The sequence below is a fragment of the Cavia porcellus genome, unplaced genomic scaffold (genome assembly GCF_034190915.1).
Source record: "Cavia porcellus strain 051 isolate PalLab524CR breed Dunkin Hartley unplaced genomic scaffold, mCavPor4.1 scaffold_12, whole genome shotgun sequence".
NCBI lineage: Eukaryota > Metazoa > Chordata > Mammalia > Rodentia > Caviidae > Cavia > Cavia porcellus.
In genome coordinates, this window is record NW_026947495.1 from 69,344,456 (window position 1) to 69,357,157 (window position 12,702).

Below are 12,702 nucleotides of genomic sequence, written 5' to 3' on the forward strand. Positions count from 1 at the left end.
AAATAGACACCTGCCTTTTCTCTATACCTAGAAATCCTGAGAAATTAGTGGGAGAGAATGAAAGAGTGTGTGTGTGTGTGTGTGTGTGTGTGTGTGTGTGTGTGTGTTAAATGAAACTTTGACTTCCAAAGCCAGTTACTCTTACAATTTCAGTATCTGACAGTATAACTCAACTGTTGCCTTAGAATCGCCAGGGTTATTTGGGAGACAGGCATGCAGTGTAAGCTTAGTCTCATAATATTTTTCCCTCTCAGATTGTTTGACTCCACAGACTCGACTCAGGCTCAGTGGCATGTTGGTAAGCACCCTTCATTTTGTAAAAACTATATCACCCAGTAAAGAAGCACATTTATAAACTGATTCCAAATAGTTTTATAATTGTGTGAACATGTGTATTTCTAAGCTTTATTTTCTGATAAATATGTTGTAACTCTTTAAGTTTCTTTCTAAGTAGCTTTATTCAGTTTTGCCACATGGAGTGTTTATTCTCATTCACTTCTAAGGTCTTGCAGTTTAAATATTTATTATGTGTTCTAGTTACATGTTTAGTGTTTTCATCATTTCAAAACTTTTTTAGTTTATTTCTTTGTGTCATATGATGGTTGGAGAATGTGGTCTGATACATGTTGATTCTTGGATCTTACTAATGCTCCTTTGTGACTGAGGAGTTAGTTGCAAATATTGGAAAATTATATGTGAGCTTAAAAATAACAAGTTCTCTCTGTATGCTAGATGTAATTTTTATGTTTATTAGATCAAATTTATTAATCACAGATTCATATCTCCATGGCTTTTGTACTACATGATCTGTAATTCAAGGCGAGCATATTGAAGTCTTGAGTTAAAAACATTGATTTGTATGTTTCTCCCTGTATTTCTGTTACTCTCTTATGCGTATAGTCATGAATGTCATTAGTTGCATTAGTGTGTGAACACAATCCAGTCCGTGTACGCAAACCTGTCTCACACATAGCCTGTGAGGTACAGGCTCCAAAGCCACAAAACTATACAGCCTGTTATTATGCTGAAAACTCAGGCCCTGGGAATACAGTGCCATTTGTATCTACACCTAGAAAAAGTGCAGTGAAAATACATGGCAAAAGGTCAAAAGGGGTGCATCCATATAGCTCCCTGACATAAACGGAGCGTGCGTGCAGGACTGGAAGTCGTCTGTGAAGGTGAAGACGTGACAGTGCACTACCCTGACTCTGTAAACACTGCGTACTTAGGCTGTGCTGCATTTATAAAAATAAAAGTTTTCTTCAGTAAGAAGTTTAATCTTAGTTTTCTGTAACTTTTACTTTGTAAATTTTTTTAACTTTTTGACTCTTATAAATCTTAATTTTAGCATGTATATGTTCCTATGTAACACTATCTAGATCAAGATGTACCCATGGGCCCAGGATTTAGCTCAGTGGTGTAAGTACCTGCCTAGCAGGGCGAGATTGTGAGTTCAATTCCCGGTACTGCAAAAAAAAAAAGAACCCCAAGATGTATCCTTGCTGCTTTTAAGATACTTTGATTTTCTGAAGTTATGTTATAACTTGCATAAGTGTGAGTTTATTTCTTCTGCTATGAGAGTTATAGGACTTCTGAATCCATAGCTTAGCTGTCTTTCCAAGTTGTGGAAACTTGTCAGCTGTTACTTCAATTGTTGTTTATGTCCCACTCTTTTTCCTTTTTTATTTTGGAGTCCTGACTGAATGTATGTTCATCCTTGTTTATGAAGTTGCCCTGTCCGAAAAATTATTGCAGTAACTTAAGATTCTGAAAAATAAAACTTTTCATATAGCTTTTTGGAGGTCATTAGAAGAGTTTAACAACCAGTGGTTAAAAATTGGGAAAGTACTAATTTTATTATAGTAGTCACATAAATATCTGAGAAACTCTGATGCATACCTAAAGTACAATCATAAGTCTTACACAGGTTTGATTTTAGCCTAAGAGATTATTGAACAGCCTGCTTTCTATAAAAACTTATGTTTGTACAAATATTAAACATAGGTGTATAATATCAAAGGAAAGTTGCATTTTATTATCTCAAGGTACTTAATACTGTTAAGAAAGTACAACTGTACAATGGAAAAGTGGATTTTTTGGCTAGGTAAAGCAAAATCCCATTTTCTTCTTTTTACAACACAGCATGTTTTTGCTTTTGCTTTAGGACGGTCTTGTCAGTGTAGGATGGATGAACTGTGCTGTCCAGGATAATCTTTGCAAAAGTCTGGATATTACAACAAGTACTACTGCTTACTTTCCTCCTGGAGCCACTTTAAACAACAAAGAAAAAAACAGCATTTTGGTATGAATAAGTTTAAGCAAATGTCTTTACACAGAAACATGCATATACATACTCAATAGAAATGCATCATTTTGTAAGAGGTGAACAAAGCAAGGAATGAGTTCATGTCACTGGACTGTGGAACACTTCATTATTTTAAAGAAGTAATTTTTCACTAATTCTGATTTTTAAACTGACATTTACATTACATTTAAAGTTACTAGTCTTTGAAACCCCAAAAGCATGGAATACGTTCTTAGGATTAGTGAAAAAATATTTAGGGGTTTGAATGGGTTCCATGTAATTGTTTTCATAATGTTAAAAATACAGATCATGCATGGGCTCTCTAGTTCTTGAAGCAGCCTGTGGGATTCTGGTGTGAACTCCATTTGGAAATCCAGTCATTTACTTCCCTAAGTTTATGAGTGAGGAAACTGGGACTTGAGCTAGTTGACAAAGAGCTAAGATAAATAATGGGATATTGGAGCAGTCTTGTAGAATCCCAAAAGAATAAAGAAAAAGTTACTGTTTCTGAAAACCTTCTTACTAATCAGTAATAACTATTCCAGTTTCCCATCACAAGTTCTTCTTAATCACCATTAATTATGGTAGCCATATAAAGTGTCTTAGATCATCAAATATTCTAGTATTAAAAATTCTAAGGCAGTGCAGTACATTGGAATTCTATAAAAGATGATTACGTTAAATTGGATATAATTATTTTATTATGATTTAAAGGTTACTCTGAGTTACTGTAGGATTAGCACAAAATTCAGTTAATAAAACACCTAATGATGGAATTTCTTTTACATCGTTTTTTTAAAAACAACCCAGCTTTGTAATATTTTTAATATTTACCAAAATAATAATATAATATATACCTTTTAAAAAACAGCTTGTGGAATAGTTTGAAAAGCTATCTAACTTTTTAATTGTTCCTAGCTAAAAAGAGTACAGTAAATGAATGTTTATTCAAAAGATTACAATATGATTTTCTTCTTCTAGTTTCTTAATTCGTTGGATGCTAAAGAAATATATTTAGAGATAATAAATAAACTTCCAGATTTTGAACTACTTTCAGCAAAAACGCTAGAGGTAACATTTTTATTAATAGTCTTAGTATTTTAAACTCAAGCATTTGTTTTATTCCTTGCTATTTAATTGAAAGTAGCATTTCAAAGACTTGGATATTAGTCATTTCTAGGTTAAATTGTAATTGCTGAAATTCTGATGTTGGTGATTCAAAATGAATGCTGTAATTTTGGAAAATCTGCCCAGTTCGGAAGGTGGACTTCAGAACAAGGGTCTGGAAGGCAAGATTTTGATCACAAAGCAGTTTTGGACGTGATTTGGAACTTTGTTTTCTTGCCACCAGAACACTTTACATTGTCCACTGAGAATTAAGCAGCATGGCATATAAATAGACTGTGTAGAAAGAATCCAGTGAAACCCAAAAAGCTGACTTCTCCAAACTTGCCTTCCATTTTTAGCTATGTGTTGTTAAAACCGTATTTTTGTCACAGTCATCTTCTTTAAAATTTATTAACTCAGGGACTTAACCTACCCATACTATTCATTTACATTGGATTATTCCCAGTAAACTCACAGTAACAGTATGAATGGCTCTGCGTTTTAGGTTGTATTTTACGTGAATGGGTAGGGTAGCTAAAACTAACTTCAAAGAAATAAAAATTAGATCCTTTAGAATTTCCCATCTTTGATGTTCCTTTTCTTCATTACTTTAAAGGATCGTTTAGCACATCATCGCTGGCTCGTATTTTTCCATTTTGGAAAAAGTGAAAATTCAGATGATCCAGAGTTGAAAAAATTGAAAACTCTACTTAAAAATGATCATATTCAAGTAAGAAAAAATGTTATTTTGCTGTACCTTCTGCTATATGCTTCCTCATCAGTGTAATACCTATAACTGAATTTTAGATAGTATAACAGTGTTTGTTGGCATTCTGCTTTAAGAAGCCTATGAACGTTTTTGATCTTGGGGCTGGAGTTTTTGTTTTTTGTTTGGTATTACAAAATTGATGTGTTACCTGAACAAGGTGACTTTTTTTGTCATTTGACAAACCTGTATCATACAGTTTTCTGAGTTTGAATACAAGAATGACTTTCCCTTTTTCAGAATAATGTTGTATTTAACCTGATGTAGTGAAAACCACTTCAATATGAAATCTTTTCACTTTCTTAAATTGACACAGTATCTGTAAATATTTATGAAGCATAGTACAGTAGTTCAATACATGTAGTACAGTGCAGTGAATAATAATCACATCAAGGTAATTGGCATTTATATATCCTCAAACATTTTTCATTTCTCTGTATTAGAAACCTTGTCCTTGGCCAGGGGTTTAGCTCAGCAGCGTAAGTGCCTGCTTGGCAAACACAAGGTTGTGAGTTCAATCCCTGGCACCAAAAAAAGAAAGAAAAAAAAAGAAACCTTGTCCTAGTTATTTTGAAATATGTCAAATCGTAGACAGTGGTTACCGTACTGTCCATAGAACGTCAGTACTAATTCTTCCTGTGTAAGTGCCTTGATTCCTGTTACTGGCCTCTTTCCCTTCCTCCTACACGTCCCAGTCTCCGCTGTGAGACCAGGTGTGAGAGCATGAGGTGTTTGTCTTTCTGTGCCTTTTCTCACTTAACATGATGTCCTCCGATTCCCCTGCGTTGCTGCTACCATTGACAGGATTTCATTCTTTTAACGGGCTGAGTAACCCCTATGTATGTGCTGCATGCCACCTTCATGAATACGTTGGTTGATTCCATGGCTTAGCTATTGTGAGTTGGGATAACCGTGGATATAATGATTTAATAATTTGTGAGTTATTGTGTGTTATGATAAACTTTGACATAGTGATTTGATTCCTTCAGATTACCTAGTAGTAGGATTGTCAGATCATATGGCAGTTCGCTTTTTGAATCTCAGTCTTTGTACTGTTCCTTGTAGTGGCTGTACCAACTTAGAGTTTCACCAGCAGTGTGAGTGCCTTTTTTTCGTCATCTTTACAAGTATTGGTTAATTTTCTCCTTTTGATAATACCTGTTCTAACTGGGATGAGATGAATCATGGTTTGAGTTTTCCTTTCTGTGATGATTAATAATACTGAGCATTTTTTCATTACAAAGGTAGAACTCACTTAAGCAGTTTTTGTTAGGCTGGCCTAGCAATAGCAAGATTCAGGTTTTTACAGGGTAGCTTTGCTGGGTACTGCATTCTTGGTTGACAAGTTTCTATTTTGGTTCTTTTGTATTTTGTTTTTGTTTTCTTTCAGGATTTGAATATAAGATCCCATTCTCTTTTGGCCTGTTAGAATTTCTGCTGAGAAGTCCGTTAGTGCAATTGGAATTCCTTTGTGTGTGACTAAATGCTTTTCTCTTGCTATTTTTAGACTTCTTTATGACTTTTGACAATGACTGCATGAAATAAGCTTTGGAAGTCGTTTCTGTTGTATCTACTTGAAGTCTTTTGAACTCCCTTGGTCTGGATGTCTGTGTATTATTCAAGGCTTCGAGAGTTTCTGGCTGTTATTTTCCCTGTTTTCTTTGTGGAATCCCTGTAGTGCAAATACTTGTCCACTCCATAGTTTCTCATAAGTATCATAGGCTTCTTTTTTTTTTAAACTGAGTTATTTCTAAAAACCTGTCTTCATTTTTTTTCTTCAGCTTTAAGTAGCTTATTGTTGAAATTTTTGTTGTATTTTCAGTCTCAGTGATTGAATTTTTCAGCTTCTGAGTCTCTATTTTTTTTACGATTTCTGTATCTATTAAATGTCTTGTTCATTTCCTAAATTGTTGCACTCATTTCATTGAATTGTGTGTCTTATCTTGTATTTTGGGATTCTTAGCATCACTTTAAATTTGCTCCAAGCATTTCATAGATTTTCTTTATGTTAGATTGTTTCTGAAGAATTACTGTGTCACTTTGGAAATGTATTATATTTTCCTACATCCCTAGTTTGGTGTCTGCCCCTAGTGTAACAGTTGTCTCTTTAGCTTTTTTGGTGAGGAGTAGCTTTTGTGGGCAGACCTGCATGTAGATGAGCCATCGGGTGCCATTTTGGTGGGTCCTCTGCTGTGGGTGTTCGGTGAAGACGCAGTAGTCTCCACACACCCCCCTCAGCTGCGTTCAGGGCGGCAGCCAGTGGATTGTGTGTGTCTGTGCAGGGTAGTGGGCCCGCCAAGTTAGGGGTCAATGGCAGTTGCAGTGCTGGGGCGTGGACTATGGAAGCCGCGTCCTCAGCTCTGCAGAGTAAGTGCCTCTGCCACCGGAGCGCCTGAGAGCAGTGAGCAGACTGCGTACCCGTCCCCGGGTCGTGGTGACATCTAGCTGTGCCTCTATCCTTATGATGGCACCATGCCTAGCAGCTTGAGCTCTGAAAGTCAGTAGAGGAGCCTGTTTTGAGTTCCTTCTCTGGTGTAAAGCCGTTGCATGGGCTCAGACAGCTGCCCGGCCTGGGGTGCAAGTCTCTGGGAGCTGTGTGAGTCTCACAGGTGGAACCGCCGCTCTGCGGTGTTACAGAGTCCCTGGCACTTTCCTGCTCAGCCTCTCCTCTCAGCGTGGAGTCCTCTGCAGCCAGAGGGGCCAGCTGGGCTGCTGTCGCAGCACATTTTGCTACTCTATCTTGCCATCTGTGCCGCTTAGGGTTGCCATCATGCCTTTGCCATGTCCACTGTCCTCTCAGTGTCTTGGCTCCACTCTGGGAAGGAGCGAGCTCAGGGTGCCTCTGCTCGGCCGTCTTGGATACTCTTGTCTGGCCTTTCTTCACCTCAGGCAATGAAAATCAGTCCGTTGATGCTTTGAGACAGCTACGGGGTGATGCTCAAACCAGGTGCCGCAGAGTTCCTGGGGTAAGGCTTTACTCTGGTAAGGTGTGGTTTTTCACCTTCCTATGCAGCTCTTCAACTTGGGAGCAGCATTGTGCCCTATGACCCCAGTCCAGTGACGTAGGAGCTGTTGAATTCTAATTTAGTCAGCCTTTTCTTCTCATGGATGACAGCCAGTAACAATTTCCAAGCTCCATATACCTTGTGCCAAACTGCTGTTTTATAAATTCTTCTTTCCCTAAGTAACTCTTGCTCATCACTTAAAAATTAGGATATACAAACATAGATAAACACAAAAATGAGTATTATCTAAAAGTTCACCTGTACTTTCAGTGCAGTTGATAACCATACAAAGAATTTACTGTGTGAACTTTCAGATATTTTATGAGTACTGGTGTAAGTGGGTAGATACATGCATGCACATGAATACATAGTGTAATGGTTGATGTAATACATGTACATACACATGTAAATTTATATGTGTAATTGAGTGTGTGTGCTGCTAGAAATTGAATCCAAGGTTTTGCTAACTTTCCCAGGATAGACTTCAACTTGCATTTCCCCTGCCTCAGTCTCCCAGAGTGCTAGGATTGCAGGCATGTGCCGCCGTGCCTGGCTTATGTGTGTACTTTTTAATCACGGTACTCTTATATATTGTTCTGTAGTAAGCTTTTACATTCAACAGCTTCAGACTCTTTTGCTGGCCTGTGTGGTACATACATACGTGTGTATCTGTGTATATTCTTGTCTCTCCCTATAAGCTAAGTAATATTTTAGTAAAAGTGTGTTAACATCATAATTGTTGACAGATCTCTTGCTTTTATTTCAATCTTTTAAGAATCAAATGATGCGAGACTTGTCCAGGTATTTTAATGTGAAAAAAATTTTGATTCAGGGTTATTTTCCTTTTTAATCCTTATTACTAGAACCTTCCGGAAGGTTTTTATAAATTTGGAATCTCACTGACAGCATGTAAATGGGTATTTCTCTACATTTGTGTACATCATGATAATATTTTTTTATTCACTATTCTAATTAGCAAAAATAATATATTAACAATCTGTACTTTAGTTGCTTTCTAGTACAATGGAAAGAAAAAAAGACAATTATTGGTAGGTCATAATTCTTCTATAATTTGTTTTCTCTTTATATCCCTGGCACATTTTCTTTTTTCCTGTGCAGTGTTTGTCTTACTGGTTGGTTGGTTGGTTGGTTGGTTTTTTGGAGACAGGATCTTACTATGTAACTCAGGAAGAGCGGTCTTCCTGCCTCAGCCTCCCGAGTGCTGGGAGTACAAACTGTCTTGTTATTTCTTTTTTCTTTTTTTTTGTTTGGAGGTTTTAATGTATTTATTTTAAAACCAAGTTTTGTGAACAAGCGCACTGAAGAGTCGTGTGTTTTCTCTTCGGCCCAAGACTGGGAGACGAGCTTTTCGGTGATTGTTCTTTCTTAATAGATCTTCCTTATGTGCTCAAATTTTTTCATGGTTTATCATTTCCTTGTTTTATTTAAGGTCTTTTCTTTCATGCTGTATAGAAAATGAACCTTTTCTAATTGTTGTTTATTGCATTATCTGGCCCCTAGCCCAAGATTAAACACCTCATATATTTTGGGAGCAAAGTTTTGGTAAAGAACTTCACGTTTGCTCTCAGGTTTCCGAGCTCTTTAGAAAGCATCTTTAACTGAATTGAATTTTCAGTACTAAATGTAAATGAACTATTTTCTTTTTGTTAACTGATTAACTTCTTTTGGGAACAGTGTCGTTATAGAATTATCTTTAGGAAAAAACTACAAATTGAGTGGGTAGGATTTTTTCATCAAATTCAACCTCATCTTTATACTTTCCAGGTTGGAAGGTTTAACTGCTCCTCTGCGCCAGGCGTCTGTGGGGATCTCTACGTTTTCCAGCCCTGTCTGGCAGTATTTAAAGGACAAGGAACCAAAGAATATGAATTCCATCATGGTAAAAATGGGAAGATGATGATTTCATCTTCATCTCCAAAGAGAGATTTTCTCATTGGTTTTTACCTTGTTTTGTATGTACAAGTTTAGTGTTAACAACTTTTACTTTCATTTATTAGTAACTAAAAAATTGACAGAGTACATTTTTAAACACAAGCTTATCTGACTCCAAAAAGCTAAAGCTTACTAACTATGTCAGTCCCAAAAGTACCCGGAATAGTGGAGACACACTTTTTCCCCCAATATTTCTGACTGCCCTCTTTTGTGTGTGCTGCCTTGTTTCGAGCCCGTCACCTCTTAGATCTGCGGAGGTAATTTTTTCCTTTAAGGCTGCTCATCTTGTCTTCTCTTTTTACAGTTGAGTCCTTGTCCTGTCTTCAGAGCGTGAAGCCAAAACACTTTTCATTCGATTTGATTCTTTGAGAATAAGGTCCAGGCCTTAGCATAGCAGTATGACTGTCTTGCCGTGTCTGTCCCTGCATTTAACATGGTGCCTGGCAGGCAGCAGAACTCAGGAAGTACTTGTTAAGTGAATGAGGGACTTTCACAGTCTCCCGCCTCCAGTTTTTCTAACATCAGCTTCCACCGCCGCCTCTCCAGATAGTCTTATCTAGAATCTTGCTTTTGGATCCTTGAAAATGCCTTATTGTTTTACTCTTAATGTCCTCACACATGAGTTTTCTCCTTGCATTGTAATTTTGCCACCCAGGCCTCAAAATACTCAGCAGTTTCTCCCATGGAAAAACCCACAGAGTCCCAGGCACCATCTTTTATGTGCTGTTACTAGTTTTGTATCTCGTATTGTGTTTAAACGTAAACAGGTACAGTATAGAAAAATAGGGAAAAAATGTGTATTTGATCACTGCTTTAAAGAACATGATAGAGTAGAAGAAAAAACAGACAAGTAAAAGAACAAGTTTTTAAAATCTCTGTGTGCAGTAGGGAGAAGTAGGTATCAGTTGATGAGTAATAAATTACCTGTAGACTTAGCCTGAAACAGCACACATTTGTGAACTCACAGATTTTGGAGGCCAAGAATCCAAGAACAGCTTAGCTGCATGGCTCTCGACTCAGGTCCTCTCATGACACAGAGCAGGTGAGGGCTCAGGCCATCTGAAAGCTGACCTGCAACTGCTGGATATGGACTCTGGTGACACGCAGACTGGTCCAGAGCCTCGTGGTCAGAGGCAGGGATTCATGCGAAACAGTTGAAGAAAAAGCTAAAGAAAAAAGCAGGACAACACAATGCTTTTTATCTGTATGTAGCTGTGAAATGTTTTCTTCTGATGGGCTAGGAATGAGAAAACTTTATTTTTTCATTTTTACCTGCCTTAATTTAAAACATGTCTGACACATATTAGATACTTAATTATGAGTGCTGAATAAATAAGTCAAAGGACACTTGGGAAAATAAATTGTGCTCTGGTTGGAAAGGTATTTACCAAGCCAATGGTATCCTTTAGACAGTGTGATCAGTTGGTATTTTTAGGTGGACTCTGCTAGCAGTGTAGAAAATGGATTAATTAGGGAGAGCTGATGACAGCTATCCTGGGGTGGTTATTACAGTAGGCCAGGGCAGATTCAGGCAGTAGCAGCAGGGTGGGAGGTGAACGGAAGGGAGTTAGGACACAAGGACAGACAAGCAAGGCCACGGTCACTCGGGCAAGTCCTTTGTAGGCACCCGATTGATGAGGTTATGTTGTTGCCATAGAGAAGGTGAGAAAAGGTGCAGGTTTGGGGGAAAGTTTAACTCCGCTCTGTTTAGGTATCTTGTGTTTGCAGGGTTCACGCGCTACTCAAATACCATTTTCCACTGTTCAGTTGGTAATACAGGTTTTGAATTTATAGTAAGTTGGAACCGATACAGCAGTTAGGCCATAGTAATAGCATGGAGAGTTCAGTCATTATAGCTAAGAGATTATTCTGCCTCTGATGGAGCATTCCACAGAGACCTTGAAGTGTTGACGAGGCAGATACAGAAGTGGGCATTCAAGGGAGGGGAACTCTGGTAGAGCTTTTTAAAACCATGTAGATATAGAACACAAAAAAACACCAAAATTACATCAAAATCAGTTTGTTTTTAAGGTCATCTTGCTTCAATATTTTGAACTTTGAAATGTTTATGTAAATATAGAATGTGGATTTTAATTTTTCTCTTAATTTCAAAGGAAAGAAGATTTTATATGATATACTTGCCTTTGCCAAAGAAAGTGTTAATTCTCATGTTACCACACTTGGACCTCAAAATTTTCCATCCAGTGACAAAGAACCTTGGCTTGTTGATTTTTTTGCTCCTGTAAGTCATTTTTTATCTGTCAGATTTCAGTACTCTATACCCTATTTCCTCTTGCCGTGGCCAAAAGAAGTTTGTCAATGATGTTTAGCCCTTAGTAGTAGAACTGTTTGATTCTGTTTGAGCCACTGTTGTGTATACCCCTAAGTGAGCACTGGGGTGTGTACCCACCGGAGGTTAAATATGTGCCAGAAGAAAGGCCCAGAGCACAGTTGCCTTTCTCGGTGTCTTGCTTATTACAAAAGTGATGTGAATTTTTTTTTTTATTTTTCTCAATGATTATGAACGCGCTTTTCTTTTTTAGTGGTGTCCACCATGCCAAGCTCTACTGCCCGAGTTACGGAAAGCATCGACACTCCTTTATGGTCAGCTGAAATTTGGCACACTAGACTGTACCATCCACGAAGGGCTCTGTAATACGGTAAGGCAAAGTATGGAAAATATACTGGAACTAAAACGTTTTATAAAATAAGAGACTTTTAAGCATCTTAATAATAAGGCAGATACTGATTAGCTGTCCATATAATATCTTAAATGGAAAAACCACATAGGTAATTTATTTCTTAGCATTACCTTTTGGGCTGTGCATAATTTTCTTTGATTTTCTTTATAATTGTCTTCTAAAATTAAAGGAAAATTAAAACCATTAACAAGCATTTCAAAACGTTTGCTTACATGAAAATATTTTCATAGATAAATACTTTCTAGTCTTCAGTTCCAGTTTTATACTTCGTGATGAAAGTGTATACTACCTCTAAATATTACTGGCATTAAAAAAAATCCTGAAATGATGAGAAGTGCAGTGACAGAGCACAAGCTAGCTGGCACCATGGGTATCTCCAGATCTCAGCATATGTGAGCAGGAGGGAGAAGTGGGGGCCACACGGGACTGGCGAAGAGAGCCTCACAGTCTCTCCACAGTCCATTGCTGTGAAGAGAGGGGACAGATGTGTAGGTACTCATCAGATTCTGTTCTCTCATTTTCAACATCATGAAATAATAAATTTTCAAAAAAAAATTTTAAAAAACAGCTTTTGATTTCTAATGTTCTGTAGGTGACTTTGAAAAATAAATGCCAACCAAAGATGTTCTTGTGATAAATAATAATTATCTCATTTGAATTGCTTTAGTTTTTCTACCTTTTATCTCAAATCATTAAGTACCACATAAGGGTTTAAATACAGAATTAGAGCCCGGGGATACAGCTCATTTGGCACAGCACATACCTGACAAGTATGAGGTCATAAGTGCTATTCATGGTACCAAAAAAAAAAGGAAATACAGAATCAGAGTTGTTACTCGTTCGTTAGTTGCCTCTCACTAATTG

General features: G+C 37.4%; 1 protein-coding gene across 4 annotated transcripts in view; it reads left to right on the top strand.

The window, feature by feature from the left end:
- Window positions 1–12,702, top strand: part of Dnajc10 (DnaJ heat shock protein family (Hsp40) member C10) — a 57,897-nt gene that overhangs the window by 12,558 nt on the left and 32,637 nt on the right. For all 4 annotated transcript variants that reach the window (XM_063259402.1, XM_003478497.5, XM_005007648.4 and 1 more), the window contains exons 9-15: window positions 255–298; window positions 2,165–2,302; window positions 3,287–3,376; window positions 4,029–4,142; window positions 8,969–9,083; window positions 11,251–11,378; window positions 11,680–11,796. In XM_063259402.1, coding sequence (XP_063115472.1) covers window positions 255–298; window positions 2,165–2,302; window positions 3,287–3,376; window positions 4,029–4,142; window positions 8,969–9,083; window positions 11,251–11,378; window positions 11,680–11,796 — 746 coding nt within the window. The remainder of the gene's footprint in view (window positions 1–254; window positions 299–2,164; window positions 2,303–3,286; window positions 3,377–4,028; window positions 4,143–8,968; window positions 9,084–11,250; window positions 11,379–11,679; window positions 11,797–12,702) is intronic.